We start from the raw sequence: 18129 nt of genomic DNA, 5'->3' as shown, positions 1-18129 counted from the left end.
GCTCAACATCACTAATTATTGAAACCACAAGAAGATATCACCTCACAACTGTTAGGATGGCCTATATCAAAAACACAAACAAAAAATAACAACTGTTGACAAGGATGTGAAGAAATTGGAACTATTGTGCACTGTTGGTGGGAATGTAGAATGGTGCAGCTGCTGCGGAAAATAGATGGAGGTTCCTCCAAAAATTAAAAATAGAATTGCCATATGATCCAGAAATTCCACTCCTGGGTATATACTCAAAATAATTGAAAGCAGAGTCTTTTCTTCTTTTTTCCTTCTTTTTTTAAGTTGAAGTATAGTTGCTTTACAATGTTATATTAGTTTCAGGTGTACAACACAGTGATTCAATATGTTTAGAAGCAGTCTTGAAGAGATATTTGTAACCTTACATTCATGGCAGCATTATTCACAATAGCTAAAACATGGAAGCAACCCATTGTCCATCAACAGATAATAGATAAGCAAATTGAATTGTGGTACCTATATACAATTCAGCCTTAAAAAGAAAGGAAATTTTGATATATGCTACAACATGGATAAACCCTGAGAACATTATTCTAAGTGAAGTCAGTCACAAAAAGACAAATACTGCATGATTAAACTTATATGAGGTACTGAGAGTAGTCAAGATCATAGAGAGAAAGTAAAATGGTGGTTGCCAGAGACTCAGGGGAGGGGGGAATGGGGAGTTATTGTTTAATAGGTACAGAGTTTCCATTTTGCAAGATGAAAAGAGCTCTGGAGATAAAAAGTGGTGATAGTTGCACAACAATGTGAATGTCCTTAATGCCACTGAACTGTAGACTTAAAAATGGTTAAAATATTTTTTAAAAAACAAAAAAAAGTACCATCCTACAAAATACTTATTGATTACAGAAGAACAAAAGAGTAATTTTACAGTGGAGAGACCTGACAGACACCACCTGAATCAAATGATCAATGTTACTTAACATCGCCAGTAATGGAATAAATCGAAATCATGTATCATTTTATGGGATACAGTGTGAAAAGAAGATAATTATTTGTATGGTTCTGCCAAGATATATGCCTGAATCAAATCATAGGAAACAGAGGAATCCAAACTGAGGGACATTCATCTGCAGTGAGCTGGTAAATGTTTACCAACTCGCTCTTTAGAAGGGGAACATTAAGAACTCTGCTTTGTAGCATTTCCATGGTGTAAATAATCTCTTGATAGCCATATCAAGATCAACCTGCTTGCAAAACTCATGAAAATTGCACAACCAGCTCTCATGATCCAGGATAAACCAACTCCAGTACAAAATGACTGGCATACTCTTCAACAGTGTCAAAAAGTCATGAAAGTCAAGGAAATACTAGAGAATGTTCCAGCTTGAAGGAAGCTAAAGAGTCATGACAACTATATGCAACATGTGATCCTCGATTGAATCCTTTGCTATAAAGAATATCATTGGGACATGTGACAAACTTGAATGGGGTCTTTGGACTAGATGAAATGGATACATCAATGTTGTTGGAGTAGGTTGAATGGTGGCCTTCAGAAGATATGTCTACATCCAAACTCCCTGAACTTGTGTAGATGACCTTATTTGGAAAAAAAGCCCTTTGCAGGTGTGACTAAGTTAAGGATCTTGCAATATATCATCCAAGATTATCTGGGTGGACCCTAAAACCAATGACATGTGTCCTTATAAGAGACAGAGGAGAAGACAAAGACAAAAGGAAACAAGGAGAGGTCCACGTGAAGGTAGAGACAGAGTGTGTAGCTGTAAGGAATGCTGACAGCATTAGAAGCTGGAAGAGGCAAAGGAAGATTCTCCCTCCCCTAGAGCCTTTGGAAAGAGTGCAGCCTTGACAACACCTTGATTTCAGACTTCTGGTCTTCAGAACTGTGAGAAAATACATTTCTGTTATCTTAAGTCATCCAGCTTATTGTAATGTATTACAGCAGTTCTAAGAAACTAATAAATTACTTTCTTCATTTGGATGGTTATGTAGGAGAATGTAGGGACATGTAGGAAATGCATGCTAACATATTCAGGAGCGATGGGATAGCAGGTCAGCAACTACCTAAATTATAGCAATTACTCTCAAATAGCTCAGGAAGAGGGGTGGGTCATTTGTACTATTCTTGCAACTCCTCCATAGATCTGAAATTATTTCAAAAGGAAAAAAATCCCCATCTTAGGGCTCTATTGACTTGGAGGACGTGAGGGTGGATTCTGTGGGGCTTTATCTTGGGTTCCTCAGAGATCCCCTGCAGGAGACCCCCTTGGCATGAACAGTGGTCCCTCTAGCTCACTCCTTTAAAGTGTCCTCCTCAGCTCCAGGGCTACAATAAATCCAGCCTTCTTGACCCAGTCTACCCACCATCCCTGAGTAGGTGACCCCAAGCCAGTCCCCCTTCACCCTTCCCAGGTCTCTGGGAAGCCTGCTGTGTGTGGATATATTTGATCCCACAATGCACTCAGATTTACTCTCAAGCTAGAGCAGTTCCAGCCCTGCCTCTTGCCTTTAGACGTCCAGGTGTGTGTCAAATACCAATCCCCAAACTCCAGGGAAACTTGTAAAGGTCTCCAAAAAATCCTCTTGAAGCCCCTCTCATGCTGATTAAGATGAAGGCAATGCAAATGCCTCCCCTGACCCTTGGTGGATGAACCTGACCCTTAGTGGATGAACTGACCTCTGGTAGATGAACACATAGGACACTGACAACTCTCCTCTCTCTAAGCACAACTATCTAGGCTGCATGTGGGAGATGTGGTGATGCTGGTGGAACTGGTTTTGGTCCACCCTTCAACTATGGGGGTTCTTAAAATCTATTCTTTTATTCTTGCCTTGGGAGATGTGCTAAGGCTCTAAAGAGGAGCTACATTTCCCAGGTCCCGTACCTGCACAGAAATGCTCTTGCCAAAGTTGCCTTGTGAAATTTTACAGGTTTTATCTCATCTCTGCAGGATTTTGTGCTGATTCTACACCATACACTCCCTTGTCTTCAGCCAAAATCCTTCCCTGGGTTTCCTCTAGCTGCTCTGACTGCCTGTCTCAGTTCTCTCTTGTTGGTTTCCTCAGGATTCTTTCCATTGTAAGCCCTTGTGTCTCTTTTCACCCGACATACTCTCCCTGGACAATCCCATCCATTCCCATTATTTCAATTATTATTGGATAATTGTGGGTTGTCTCAATACCTATGACGACACCTCAGGCTACCAAAGCTTGGAGTAAAGAGATGGATTTATCTTTAGCACCCAACTCAACCCAAACAACTAAAGAGTTTAGACCATGAGGGTCCTAGCTGAGAAAAAATATTCTAGGAAGAGCTAGAAAAAAATGAGCAGGACCCAGCCTTTGAGGCCTGATGAACCTCAAGCTGGGACTTGCTCAATATAGGATGTGGCACATTTTCCTGGGGTCACTCTGAAAGTCTAAGGGCATGCAGGAATGAAGCTTTTCAATCCTGTGCACTTTCTTCTGAGTTCTCAATTAAAGTAGTTTAAAATCTGCCTTTGAAATGGAAATAATTTCAAGATCTCAGCAAAGCAGTTGGGGATGGAGGGTGTAGAGTGGATGAACAAAAGCACCGAGGCCTGCTTTTGACCTCTTCTGCTCAGCTAACAAGCTCCAGCGCACAGCTGATCTGCCAGCTCTCTGGCTCTTGCTGTTTCTACAGTGGCTAAGTCCCTGCGTTTCTGGGACAGAGCTAATTGCAGTCTGTCCCATTTATCACCAAGTCTGCACTCTTTCTTGTCAGATTCCATGTCCCATATTTTGCTTCAGAAAATACGGTCACCATAGCTCTGGTTCTTTGTGGTCTAAAACTTCCCACAAGATAAATCTCACTGCGGGCTCCATTCTCCCTACATAAACCAAAACTTAACCCTGAGCAAAAGCACTCAGGCTTCTAATCCCTTCACTTTCATGACTGAGTCATGCATATTAGAACAGTTTATTTATTTGTTTGTTTTATTTATTCATTCATTCATTTATTCATTTGATTTAATTAGGTTCATATTCTGGCATATTTTTTATGAGCAATGGTTGAACAGTGGATCTCATAAGGTGCAATCAGAAAACAAACTTATTCTTTCCTTCAGACCTGTTCTATGGGTGAGTTCTTCTCTGAACCTGGTTGTGATTGAGGGCAGATGGCAACACTCTAGGATAATAAAAGATTCTCCAGCTGCTTCCAGTCTCAGGAAAGATCTCACTTCAGTAATTAAAATGTCCATTCATTTGTAATTTAAGTAAAGCTTCTCCCCTCATCAAACTTGAACCTGTTGTCATAGGAGACCTGGGATAGGAAAGAGACACGTGTTCAACTTTTCCTCCTGTTCCCCATCTCCCTACTCATCAGGCTCCCTCTAGCCTCTCCTATAAAAGGAAAGGGAGAATGCAGGGAAGAAAAGTTCGGGGTAGGAAAGATCTTCCTTGGCTGGTACCCAGCTATTACAGAATCAGTCTCCTCTGGACACAGTGCACGTTGAAAGCTCATGTTCTCTGAACTGGGAGGATGACCACACCTGACTCTTCCACTGGGTGCTTTCATGGGTTCTTTGGAGGTCCTTGCTGGGATATTGACAGTTCTTCCTGTGAGCTGGGCAGCAGTTGCTTATGTTATTTCCCTCAGACTCTGAGAATACAGTGGGAGTACAGGCGAATACACTTATCACATAGGGCTGTCCTTTTGGGCAGGACTGGAAATGACTCTAGGGGAGAAGGGATGAGCCCTGGGACAAGACCCGCAGGTTGGCAAGCAGAGTGTGGGCTGGATTTCAGGCCCCCCACAGGGAGAGTTCCCTTACATACGACACAATTTGCACTAGCTCTGCAGTGGCCTTGCCCGTAACCAGTGCCTCTCAGGTTGGGTCAAACCCCAGCCCTTAGTGCCCCTCAAATTCCTGGGGACAAGTTCTCCACGAGGTGCCCTTGAAGCTCCCCTCACAAGGATTAACCCCTTCTTCTTGGAAGCTCACTGAGACGCTGTTCTTTTCCTCTCCCTAACGCCTGTCCTTTCCAACCTCTTCACCTTCGGCCCTTTTTATTCCCTTGGGATGGTTAAGGGTCTACGTGTTGCAAACTAGATTTTATTTTTAGGGTTTTGGGGGGGGTTGTTTGTGTAACCACATCCCACATAAGGTGTACAGGTAGCCTGGAACCTCCCTTCAGAATATGGAGGCTTTTGCCATTTACTACGTTCTCAGTCTTTGAACCTCAGCTGAAATTAGAGCAGGAAAACTCGTATTTTAACATCCTGTTACATATTATTTATTCCATTTTGACCAGGGCCTCTTAGCTCAAAGATCCTTTTTGAAAAATAGAAGTCTGTGTTTTTAGAGGGGTTTTGCCCTTTTCAGCTCTCTGAAACTTCGAAATATATTTTACCTAGAGCAGAATGCAAAGGTTTCCTCACACAAGCTAATTAGCATTATGTGGGGAGATGATTAAGAATAGTGCTGTGAAGAGAAAACAGACTTTAACGAAATGCACCAAGATTGTTTGGAATCATGAGAACCTAGGAGGTTTTTTCCTCTTTCCTCTTTTTTCTATTTTTTGATATGTTTCAGCTTTCCTTTAGCGAGCCTAGACTGGTTTACAATCCTTTATCTGCAATTTCAAAATCCAAAAAGCTGTGTGGGGTAAAAGAAAAAAAAAAAAAACTCTGAAAACCAAGGATTTTTTTAAAATAATTAATTCTATATGCAAGTAAATCCCCTACATACGAACCTTCAAGTTGCAAACTTTCAAAGATGCGAACATGCATTCAAATGTCCGATTACATAAGTTAGTTCATGTGTCTGATGTACATTGCTACGTACATGCATCCTCTACAAGTGGTTGTGCTTTTGTGTACTTTACTGTACAGTACTGTTTATGTGCAACACGAGGAGCTTACTAATGAGGACCTGATGGTATTGAAGGTCCAGAAAAAGGACAAAGAGAGACAAGAGGAAGAAGTAACTGAAGAACCAAAGAGATTCACGATGCAGGAAATGGCAAGGGAGTTTTCCTTATTTGAGGAGGCACTGTTAGTTTTTGAGGCACAGGACCCGAATGTAGAACGGTACTCGAAGGTTGCAGCAGCTGTTCAGAATGCAATCCAGTGCTACTGTGTAATCTATGATGAGAAAAAAAAGAGCTACTACCCAGACATCACTGGATCATTTTTTCAAGAGGGTAGATAGAACTGAATCCACCAAGGAACCAGAACTTGTGCCATCAATGTCAGGCGTGAGTGAAATTGCAACTTGCCCTCCATCTCCTATTGCTGACAATCCTTCAGCTCTACCATCTCTCACCTCCTCTCCCTCTTCCAGTCAATAACTCTTCTTGCCTGTTCACTTGATGCCAGCCCTTGTATGCCAGCTGTTGTATTGTACTACTGTGCCTTTCAAGGTACTATACTGTAAGATTAAAAATGTTTTCTTTTTTTGTGTTTGTTTGTTTTTTATGTATTATTTGTGTGAAAAGTATTATAAACCTATTACAGTACAGTACTATATAGCCGATTGTGTTAGTTGGGTACATAGGCTAATTTCGTTGGACTTACGAACAAAGTGGACTTACAAATGTGCTCTCGGAGCAGAACTCGTTTGTATGTAGGGGACTTACTGTAATTAATTTAACTTGAACTAAAGTGAGGCTACTTAAAGCCTTTATCTCTGTGTGAACTTTCAAATATCTTAGTGCAGAAATAATAATGTGTTTCCTAACAGGATGCCTCCCCAGGCCCTACTGGGAGTGTTATGTAATACACTGTATAAGCCTCACACCATCTTCTAAATTCCAAAAATAATTCCATAGCACATCAGGCCCTAAGGGCTTTGGATAAGTGCTTATAAGCCTATACGTCTACAGAGGAGAAAATATAATAAACTTTGTTGTTATTTTTCTTGTTCCATTGGCTTTTCATTGTAACTAACTCATTCCCACCTCTAGTCTTTGTACACCCCGTTCCCCCACCAACTTGGCCCTTCCTGCACTTTCTTTCATCAAAGTAGAGTTCAGAACTTACCTCCTGCAGGTGAAGTTTCCTGGTTAGTCCAATACGTTTCTTCACCTGAATATCCACTTTAGATTTGGGACAGATATTTTCCCTGATCATACTAGTATGAGCTTTAAAGAGATCCAACAACTCATAATTTACTGACGGCTCATCCAGTTATCATTGTGAGAGACTTCAGCCCCTTCCAAAGACCTTCCCCCTCCATTTCTCCTGTAAGTTCCTAGATCAGGTTCAGTAAGCTTATGTCACCATACCTTTCCTGCTCCCATATTCACCCTTAAAACCACCCTAGATATGGTTTATGACCCTTTTTCCTACTGAACCCTTCAGCACAGCCTCTACCCCAAAACACCAACTAGAAGAATCTGAGGAGGAGGTGGGCTCAAAACTGCCTGTTCTTGACACATGGTGCTTACGGGAATTAAATATGAGAACTACTGGTTTAAAGGTTTGCAGGTCAGTGGCAGGTCACAAAATTTAAGAAATGAAATATGGTTGTAATGAATGTCAATGACAGCTGCAGCCTTCAGCTGAAAAACTGACAGTTCCCATAGGTAGTTAGGTTAAAATGTACCTCATGCATAATTTTCATAATAAAGATGAAAAACTTTCAGTAGTCTGTTCAATATTGACCCTTGTCTAATAGTTCAGTATTTTGTGTGTGTGTGTGTGTGTGTGTGTGTGTGTGTGTGTGTGTGTTTGTTAGTTTCAGGTGTACAGCAAAGTGATTCAATTATACATAATATACCTATTCTTTTTCAGATTCTTTTCCATTATAAGTTATTACAAAATATTGAGTATTGTTCCCTGTATTACAGTAGGTCTTTGTTGGTTATCTATTTTATATATAGTAGTGTGTATATGTTAATCCCAAACTCCTAATTTATCCCTCCCCACCTTTCCCCTTTGGTAACCGTAAGTTTTCTATGTTTGTGTGTCTATTTCTGCTTTGTAAATTAGTTCATCTGCATTTTTTCTTTTTAGATTCCACATATAGGCAATATCATATGATATTTATCTTTGTCTGACTTACTTCACTTAGTATGATAATCTCAAGGTCCATGCGTGTTGCTGCAAATCACATTATTTCATTCTTTTTATGGCTGAGTAATATTTCATTATATGTATATATATTTCATTTTACATATATACATATATATACACACACACACACACACACACACACACACACGTACCACATCTTTATCCATTCATCTCTCAATGGACATTTAAGGTGATTCCATGTCTTGGCTATTGTAAATAGTGCAAATAGTGCTGCAATGAACATTGGAGTGTGTGTATCTTTTCAAATTAGAGTTTTCTCTGGATATATGCCCAGGAGTGGGATTGCAGGATCACATGGTAACTCTATTTTTAGTTTTTAAGGAACCTCCATACTGTTCTCCGTGGTGGCTGTACCAATTTACACTTCCACCAATAGGGTAGGAGGGTTCCCTTTTCTCCACACCCTCTCCAGCATTTATTATTTGTAGACTTTTTAATGATGGCCATTCTGACCAGTGTGAAGTGATGCCTCAGTGTAGTTTTGATTTGCATTTCTCTAATAATTAGCAATGTTGAGCATTTTTTCATGTGCCTGTTGGCCATCTCTATGTCAATTCAGTATTTCTCTTCACCATTTAAAACGTTTTTTGAAACCATACAGCTATCTGATGAATTTTTCAAAAACTCTTCTGCCATGGCTCCTTCCGTACCCCTCTCCTTTCTTCTTCTTTCCCTTTCTCTCTTTTCTCATCTTCCTCTCAGGAACAACAACAATAAAAACAAATCTGTCTCTTTTCTCCTGCAAAATAACTTAGAATCCTTTTTAGTATTTTGACCATTACCTAAGTCATAATCAAGAATAGAAAAATGGAATACACTAAGCTCCATTAGTGGGACAAAAATCACTGCTATGGGAATGCAGGCTATGGGTTCACGTGGTCCCTTGCTTCTGCATTTTTGTTGCTACCTGAACATATACATTATGAAATGCCATAGTCAATATCTTTATCATCATCTAAAGGGTATGTATAATGGGCTGAAGGGTGACCCCCCCCCCAAGCATATGTCCACCTGGAATCTGTGAATGTGAGTTTATATGGAAAAGGGTCTTTGCAGATGTAATTAAGGATCTCAAGATGAGGTCATCTCAGATTATCTAGGTGAGCCTACATCCAATGAAAAGTGTCTTAATAAGAAGAGCAGGACTTCCTGGGTGGCTCAGTGGTTAAGAATCCGCCTACCAATACAGGGGACACGGGTTCGAGCCCTGGTCCAGGAAGATCCATATGCTGCGGAGCAGCTAAGCCCAAGTACCACAACTACTGAGCCTGTGCTCTAGAGCCTGCATGTCGCAACTACTGAGCTCACGTGCTACAACTACTGAAGCCCGTGCACCTAGAGCCCGTGCTCCGCAACAAGAGAAGCCACCACAGTGAGAAGCCCGCGCACCCCAACAAAGAGTAGCCCCTGCTCGCTGCAACTAGAGGAAGCCCATACACAGCAACGAAGACCCAACGCAGCCAAAAATAAATTCAAAAAAATTTTTTTAAAAAAGAGCCACACATTTTACAAAAAATAAAAATAAAAGAGCTATAGACACACACAAAATTTTGAAGGTGAAGGCAGAGATTGATGTATCTACGAGCCAAGGAACACCAAAGATGAGGAGCAGACATTAGAAGCTTGAAGACAAGAAAGGTTTCTCCACTAAAGTCTTTAGAGGGAATGTGGCCCTGCTGATACTTTGGTTTGGGACGTCTAACCTCCAGAACTATGAGAGAATAAATTTCTCTTGTCTCAGCCTCCAAGTTTGTGGAAATTTGTTATGGCAGCCCCAGGAAACTACTACAAAGGGACTAGGAGTAACTAGCCCTATCTTTTTACGGGTACCCTCATCTGTCAGCTTAAAAGTGAAAATATTGGGACTTCCCTGGTGTGCAGTGGTTAAGAATCTGCCTGTCAATGCAGGGGACATGGGTTCGAGCCCTGCTCCAGGAAGATCCCACATGCTGCAGAGCAACTAAGCCCGTGCCCCACAACTACTGAACCTGCGCTCTAGAGCCCACGAGCCACAACTACTGAGCCCGCGTGCCACAACTACTGAAGCCTGCACGCCTAGAGCCCGGGCTCCGCAACAAGAGAAGCCTCCACAATGAGAAGCCCGCACACTGCAACAAAAGTAGCCCCCGCTCGCCACAAGTAGAGAAAGCCCGCGCACAGCAACAAAGACCCAACGCAGCCAAATAAATAAATTAAATAAGTAAATTTTTTTAAGTGAAAATATTTCTGCTTTTCATAAATTTTGCCTATTTGGGGCTTTTAGCTGTCGAGTAGAGAGAATCTTCACCCACTCAGGAATGGCTGGATTTGACACATGGCTCCTGAGAAACACTCATATAAAGAATGATGACTTATGTAGAGGAAATACCACCTTATGCTTGAAAGTGTGGGCCACTAGAGTCAAGTTTGAATTCTAATTTGAACCCTAGTTCTCCAACTCATTAACCATGAAACCTTAGGCAATTATTTAGCCTTTAGACTTTAAACTAGTATATAAGAGCTAAATATATGTTAGTAAATGTTAGCTGTTATTTAGCTCCAATTTTTATGATTATTTTGTTTGTCTGCTCCATGTGGCCGCTTATTTTGTCTGTCTGTTTACTTATCCTTTTCCATGACTGGAAATGGCTACCCCAGTCCCAATCTTACATGATGTTTTAGTTCAAAATCCACAGGGGCTAATTAGAACCCTGCTGTTGCTTATTTCAGTTTCTTGAGAGAGAGACCATGATACGTGTTCAAGCCATTGTGCATATTAACTACCACTGACCTGACCTTCTGTAGATGGAAAGACAAAACCTTTTTGAAGGGGATGTGTGTAGGAAGGCAATGGCGAGTATTTCTAGTACACTGAAGCTTTTTAAATCTCATATATTCAAACCTCTTTATTTCTTCCTTTATAGCATATGCTTTTGAGTTCATGCTTTAAAAAGTATCTCTTACCTTGAGGTTATATATTCCCACATATTTTATTATTTTATTTTCCACATATATTCTCTAATATAATTTGAATTTATTTATTAGAATGGCATTTTTCTTTTCTCCAAATAGCTAGCTATTTGTTCCAACGTGATTTTTTGAACAGCTCATGCTTTTCTCACCAATTTGAAATACTAATACTACTAATAATAGCATTTATTAAGTGTTTTCTAAGTGTCAGTTTGTGCTAAGTCTATTGCATGGATTACTTCAGCTTAGTAATATTATTATCCACATATTACAGCTAAGAAATGGTATACTTGGGATTTCACACCCAGGTCACCTAACTCGAGAACTCATAGTTTTGACAATTATGCTATTCTTATAAACAATTTGGATCTATTTTTGACTTAAACCACAAGGAAAATTATTGACATAGCTGGAAGTCCAGATGCAGGGCAGGCAACTGACTTGGCTCAAGCTCAGTGTGTCCGTGACTCTCTTGGCTCTGCTCTCTTCCACGTGTGGCTTCATCCTCAGGCTGACAGTGAGATAGATGTAGCAATTTCAGCCCCCATATCCATACACAGAAATGTCCAGCAGAAGAGAAACAGGATTTCTACTTTAAGAAACTCTCCCATAAGGACAAAGCACTTTCCCAGACACTCCAACAAGATTCTGCTGAAGTCTCATTGGTCCAAACTGGGCCCCATGCCCATTCCTGTAACAATCATGGGCAAGGAGGATGGTATTAAATAAATCATGCAAGCCACCCCTAGAGTTAGAGATGGTATCAGCTTTCCTTTGGCACATGAGCTACATAAAAGTGAGGGAGACTCTCGACATGGATTAGATGCAGCTCTCTGACACAGAAAACCTAAAATAACAGTGGATGTAACAAGTTAAAAGGCAAATCAAGTCTGGAGGTAAGCAGTATAGGGCTAGGATGGCAGCTCCATGGTCACCCACGTTCCTTCCTTTTCTCTAAATGCTCTGCCATTCTCAACATACGGCTTCTACTTCAAGGTCCATGATAGTTCTGGGGTCAACCTTCAGGAACCAAGAAGGAGGAAGGATTGAGAAGGGAGAGACTGATTTCCTCCTTTAAGGACATATCCCAGAAATCACATGACACACTTCTGTGTACAACTTATTGGATGGCACTTAGTCATTTGGCACCATCTGGCTGAAAGAAGCTGAGAAATGTGGACTTTATTCCAGATAACTGAGCCCAGCTACAAATCAGGGATTCTACTGCTAAGGAAGAGGGGCAGAAGACATTTGGAGAGAATACTGCAGTCTCTGCAACAGGTGGAAACATGAATTCAGTTGGGGTTCTGATACAGAGGAAGAAAAGGGAACTAATTTCTTGTTAAGCAACAACAATGTATCTTGATGCCCTGCTTGGGTCTTTGGTCCAGCCTTAGACTAGTCAGTAACCCAGTGGTATCAGAAACTCTGATTGGACATCCTATGTTACACACCCATTCCTGGAACTTGACTGCAGAGTTATCTCAAGCCAAAACTCATGATTGAGGATTGAAGATGGAGTGGTTCCCTACAGAGATTTGTTTGTATTTTTTGAATTTTTAAGGGTTCTTTATATATTAAAGATTGATGATATTAAGCTTTTCTCTGACTAATATGTTGAAAATGATTTTCTAGTTTATCATTTACCCTTTACCTTTATAGTGAAATTATTATAGTTACCATTTTGACTTATAGAAATTTAACATTTTGTATAGTAAAATATTCTTTGTCTTTACATGTTTTTCTACTTTTATGTTAGAATGATTTTTCATAAACAAGAATCTGGTGTTTGCCTATATTATCCTCTTTCTATGATTGAATTTTTTAATCAGTCAGGAGATTCATTCTGCTGCAAATGTAACAAAAACTCCACTTAAAATGGCTTAACACTAAATAGGGTTTCCTTTTCTCAGGTAATAAGTTCAGGGCTGGTTTGATGGACTTACTATATCTTCAAGAATCTAAGCTCATTCCACATTTTTGTTCTATAATCCTTAATTATATAATTAATATACAGCTTTCCCTCAAGTTCATAAATGACTACTGCAATTTTAGGCATCACATCTGTAGTCTACTTAGAAAGAAAGAGAAAGGGCAAAATGTAAAAGCTGCATGTCACCTGAATCTGTCTATTTTATCAGGTAATCAATATCTTTCCTGGAGACCCCATCTGCTAGATTTCTCATTGGCCAGATTTAGATCACATGACTACCCAAAAGAGCAAGGGAATCTTGAAGAAGTAAATATTTTTATCTGAATACATTGCTATCCTGAACAAAATTAGATTCTTTTATTAAAGAAAGGGAAATGGATATTGGGTAGACAACACCACCTGCCATAATTTTCCATGTATCATTTTCTGATATATGACATAAAACAAGGAGCTAACAATTTTTTCCAATTAGTTAACCAACTTTCCCAGCATCTTTACTGAATAAATCATTCTTCCTTCATTGATTTGGAATGAAACTTCATTATATTTTAAAAACTCACAGAGGTTCCAATTCCAATAATGGCAGGGTAATACCTAATAGACCAACCTTCTCCAGATAACAAACTTGGGCAAAATACAGAAAACAACCATTGAAAGCACTGAAGAGAAGAATCAAAAGGAGAAACTGGAGAGTTGTTGGCACTTGAGAGAGGGAAATGACACTAGATGAGTTTCCCAATTTTGTAGCTTGTGCTCAAGGGCAGACCCCAATCAGTGTCATTTTTAGGATTGAAATCTGCCATCTTACTACCTTGTAAAAGCAGAAGGAAGAGTTTGGGGTTTCTGTAGCAGCTGGAAAGTGAAGGGAAACATCCCAGAAAGGAAAGAGCCACAGTTCAAGAGCACCAAATTCTGTATGTAAACCCTTCGCAAATCTCTATTTGTCCCCTGAAATACTCACAGGGCAGTGTAGATACCAAGAAGCCCAGTTAAGATTCAAGTAATTAAACAGAGATTTCATCTGGTACCTACTGCAAGAGACACAGAGTTTCAGCCAAGTTAACTGCTCACCAAAAAATAAAAAATAAAAATTAATACTCTTTGGAGGAATATGACAGAATCCAGAGACTCTTTCAATATCAAGGATACAATGAAAAATTACTGCACATACAAGAATAGGAATATGTGACCCACACTCAGGAGGGAAAGGCAATCAATGGATATCAGTCCTAAAATGACCCAGATTTTAGAATTAGCAGACAAGGATTTTAAAGTAGCTGTTATAATAATGCTGAGCAAAGAGTCTAAGGTCTCAGGACACCACTACTCTCTCCTCTTGGAAAGGGTATAATGAATAGGTTATGCTATCAGGCATATGTCCACATATCCTCCAAAAAACTGAGTGAGAATTAACCAGGCTGATGAAAGTAAGAAAAGTGATATGGAGTAGAAAACAAAGACAGGAGTTTTCATTCCCCTTGCATAGAAAGTAAATCAGTGATAGGCCTCTGTGTAGAGAGCCCTTGCCAAACCCTTGGATTCCAGCGCTCTTGGGTCAGAGGTGGAAAAGTTAGCAGCTGTGGAATTACATGACTCTTTCATAATCCACTTATTTACCATCTTTACTAAAAATTTAACTAATCCCTCTTCAATGAAGGCTTTCCTGCAGCCCACTCCACACTGCATCCCAGTCTCATCAAGGGGAGTTTCTTTGATACCTTAATGTTTTTTCTCTTTCAGAAATTCAACACAGCATAATAATCTCTTTGGGGAGTAGAGAGAAATGAAGACTCAAAGGGTAAAAGGACTTCACAGGGGTTACAAAGCCTGCTACTGATAAAACACAGATCAGCTCTGTCAGAGTTGAAATAGGTTCCCGTGTTAACCCATCTCTATATCATTTAGGGAAAACAGCTAATCCACTAATTGCTGCCTATTCTGCAAGCAAGTTTGCTCTGGATGGGTTCTTCTCCTCTGTCAGGGTGGAATATGCAGTGACCAATGTCAATGTGTCGATCACCCTCTGTATCCTTGGCCTCATAGACACAGGTAAGGTCAAGAGATTGGAATAAATGGCCTGTAGATGGATTGTCTTTCTTACCATTGTGGGTAAAGAGGGTGCTGAACTCCCTGATATCGTCGTGTGTCATGCAATGAAAACCAGTGACAGCGCTAGTCCCCCTTTAATGAAGGGGCTCCACTGTCATTAGTGGAGCCTCTGACTGCTCTTTGACCCTTCTTTCCATTCTGACCACCAAGTGTGCTGAGTGACACCACACTCATCATATGACCCAATTCTGAACACCTTATGTCCTCATGAAAACTCAATGGCCATTATTTTCCTATGTGAGACTTACCAAATGTGAGTTTGTTTTCCTTAATAATACACCAGTAATAAGACATAGATATCATGGGCCCTTTGATATGATGCACTGAGAAGGACACAGTATCATTTTGGGGGTATTCTTACCAAATATTCATAACCTCATTCTAATTATAAGAACAGTGGACAAACCCAAATTGAGGGGCATTACACAAATCAATTGAACAGTACTCTTCAACAGCATCAAGGCCATGAGAGACAAGGAAACACTGAGGAACTGTCAGAGATAAGAGGGAAAATAAGAAGAAATTACTATTAAGTGAAATCCTGGATAAGATCCTGGAATATATAAAGGATATTAGTGAAAAAATAAAGTCTGCAGTTTAATTAGTAAGGTTGTTCCAATTCTATCGTATCTATTGTTGATAATTGTACAATGGTTATGTTGTTGTGATTGAAGGATATAAGGAAAAACTTTGCACAATTTTTACAACTTTTCTGTAAGTCCAAATGCAAGTTTATCTAAAACATGTGGCAAGTATGATAAGAAAACTTTATTTAAGGGACTTCCCTGCAGTCCAGTGGTTAAGACTCTGCACTTCCACTGCAGGGGGCACGGGTTCTGTCCCTGGCTGGGGAACTAAGATCCCGCATGCCGCGCAGACAAATAAATAAATTAAAATTAAAAATTTTTTTAAATAGAAAACTTTAAGAGTAGTTGAGTAAATTGAGTAGTAGTTACAGAACGAGAGAGAGAGAGAGAGACAAAGAAACACAGTGAAACAAGGATGGAGAGAGAGAGAGAAGCTGGGCACGAAGGACACGAATACCTGGAGGAAGAGAGCAGGTAACAATAGTTTCCTTCTAAGTGAAAGTGGTTGGTGTTGACAAGGGAGCAAAGGCCTGGATTCTCGTCCGTCATTTCCTTTTATAAATCAGTAGTCGTTATCATACCTCACTCTGGTTTTGCCCACTGACACTTCCCATCATATGACCTCTATCCTCATTCTGCTCCCCCATATTACTCCCTCACTCCAGCCAAAACACCCAAGAGAGGAGTATGATTCAAATCTCCCAACAAGTAACCTCCAGCTGCCTCCACAAATCTTCATCCAGTTAGATGGGGCCCGTATGAACACTAAGCCTCCCTTTGCCCAATAGGCCCTAAACATACCCAGTCTTCTCCACGTATTCCTGCCAGGGCCCGTGGACCTTGCGGAGCAAGCACTGGCCAACAGCCCCTAAAAGCTAAGCTGTTGGTGTCTGCAGGCCTTCTATCGTGTAGACTCTACTAGTCTTAGATAACCCCACTCTTCTCTTGTCGTTCTACAGAAACAGCCATGACAGGAACTGCTGGGATATACAATGCAGAAGCATCTCCAAAGGAAGAATGTGCCCTGGAGATTATCAAAGGGGGAGCTCTGCGCCAAAAGGAAGTGTATTATGACAGTTCGGTCTTGACTCCTTTCCTGCTGGGAAATCCAGGGAGAAAGATCTTGGAATTTCTCTCCTTACGAAATTATAATATGGAAATATTTATAAACAACTAGGCACTTCCTTAGGGCTAGGCATGATAAGGGAGCTGGGAACAATTCTGCCTGATATTTACATGAGCTCCATCACGAAGGTATCTCCCCAGAGAGATATGAGTGTTCCCAGGGGGTAGCAAGTCACATATCACATCTCACAATTTAAAGAAGTTCCTCTAACACTTATACAGTAGAAAGTGTACGAATGTCATGAACCAGCAATTGTGAAACTGATAGTAACAATAGATATAATTACAAGATAGTTATATCAAATTTATCTCATATGTAATAATGTTATAATGCTTAGTCAATATTAATTATAATAAAGGTCACATAAACTTTATAAATTCATACCTCATGGCTGTAACTTCAGTTCATTCAGTACGGCTCCATTAAAACCATAACCTATACATGTGAAATTTTTCAGTGTACATTTCTTATTTTGTGATATGAACCTTTTATCTCTTTTTGAGTTGAAGAAATCATCCTGCTCTTCATTTAGTGAACATCGTGTCTTTACCATTTTGTATATTTCAGATACTCTATATTATTTCATACTGCTCCTCTGGGAAGGAGAACATCTGGGTATGAACAACCAGGGCAAATCCAAAGAAGTGGAGGTTCCTGGAAACTGGAGCCACAGAGCCTACACTTGTTTATTGTACTCAGAGTGCATCAAGCAACTGTACTCTACATGTGAACACTCAGTAGTATATTAGAAGTTTGTAGAGGAGGGGTTGGAGTTCAAATCCTGTCACTCACACATTTAGTCATTCATTCATTCAACAAATATCTATCAAACACTTGCCAGGCATCACTTGACTACAGCCAAAGAGGAAACAAAACATTAGCAACTCAATAAATCCCTATATTGGCCAGGTCCCCCAACAGGTAAGAGTGGCAAACTTGATCATTTTAGTAGAGGTTAATGAAAAGGAGATTTTTTTTTTTTTTTTTTAATTTTTGGCTGTGTTGGGTCTTCGTTTCTGTGCGAGGGCTTTCTCTAGTTGTGGCAAGTGGGGGCCACTCTTCATCGTGGTGCGCGGGCCTCTCACTGTCGCGGCCTCTCTTGTTGCGGAGCACAGGCTCCAGATGCGCAGGCTCAGTAGCTGTGGCTCACGGGCCTAGTTGCTCCGCGGCATGTGGGATCCTCCCAGACCAGGGCTCGAACCCATGTCCCCTGCATTGGCAGGCAGATTCTCAACCACCGCGCCACCAGGGAAGCCCCGAAAAGGAGATTTTTTACAAAAGTGTGGGCAAGGTTATAGGGAAATCACAGAGGTAATGTAGCATCTCAGGGTTAGTTGCAGCTATTTCCAACCCTAGGCCCACCATT

The 18129-nt window shown here is 40.4% G+C and overlaps 1 protein-coding gene across 1 annotated transcript in view; it reads left to right on the top strand.

Annotated features, from left to right (window-relative positions):
• HSD11B1 (hydroxysteroid 11-beta dehydrogenase 1) overlaps positions 1-17212 on the top strand; it is a 32311-nt gene extending 15099 nt beyond the window's left edge. Inside the window, exons 5-6 of the mRNA XM_036866058.1 lie at positions 14847-14990; positions 16597-17212. Coding sequence (XP_036721953.1) covers positions 14847-14990; positions 16597-16814 — 362 coding nt within the window. The 3' untranslated portion in view covers positions 16815-17212. The remainder of the gene's footprint in view (positions 1-14846; positions 14991-16596) is intronic.
• Positions 17213-18129: the final 917 nt, after the last annotated feature.

Source organism: Balaenoptera musculus, chromosome 1 (assembly GCF_009873245.2).
Source record: "Balaenoptera musculus isolate JJ_BM4_2016_0621 chromosome 1, mBalMus1.pri.v3, whole genome shotgun sequence".
NCBI lineage: Eukaryota > Metazoa > Chordata > Mammalia > Artiodactyla > Balaenopteridae > Balaenoptera > Balaenoptera musculus.
This window is presented reverse-complemented; position numbering and strand designations above follow the sequence as displayed.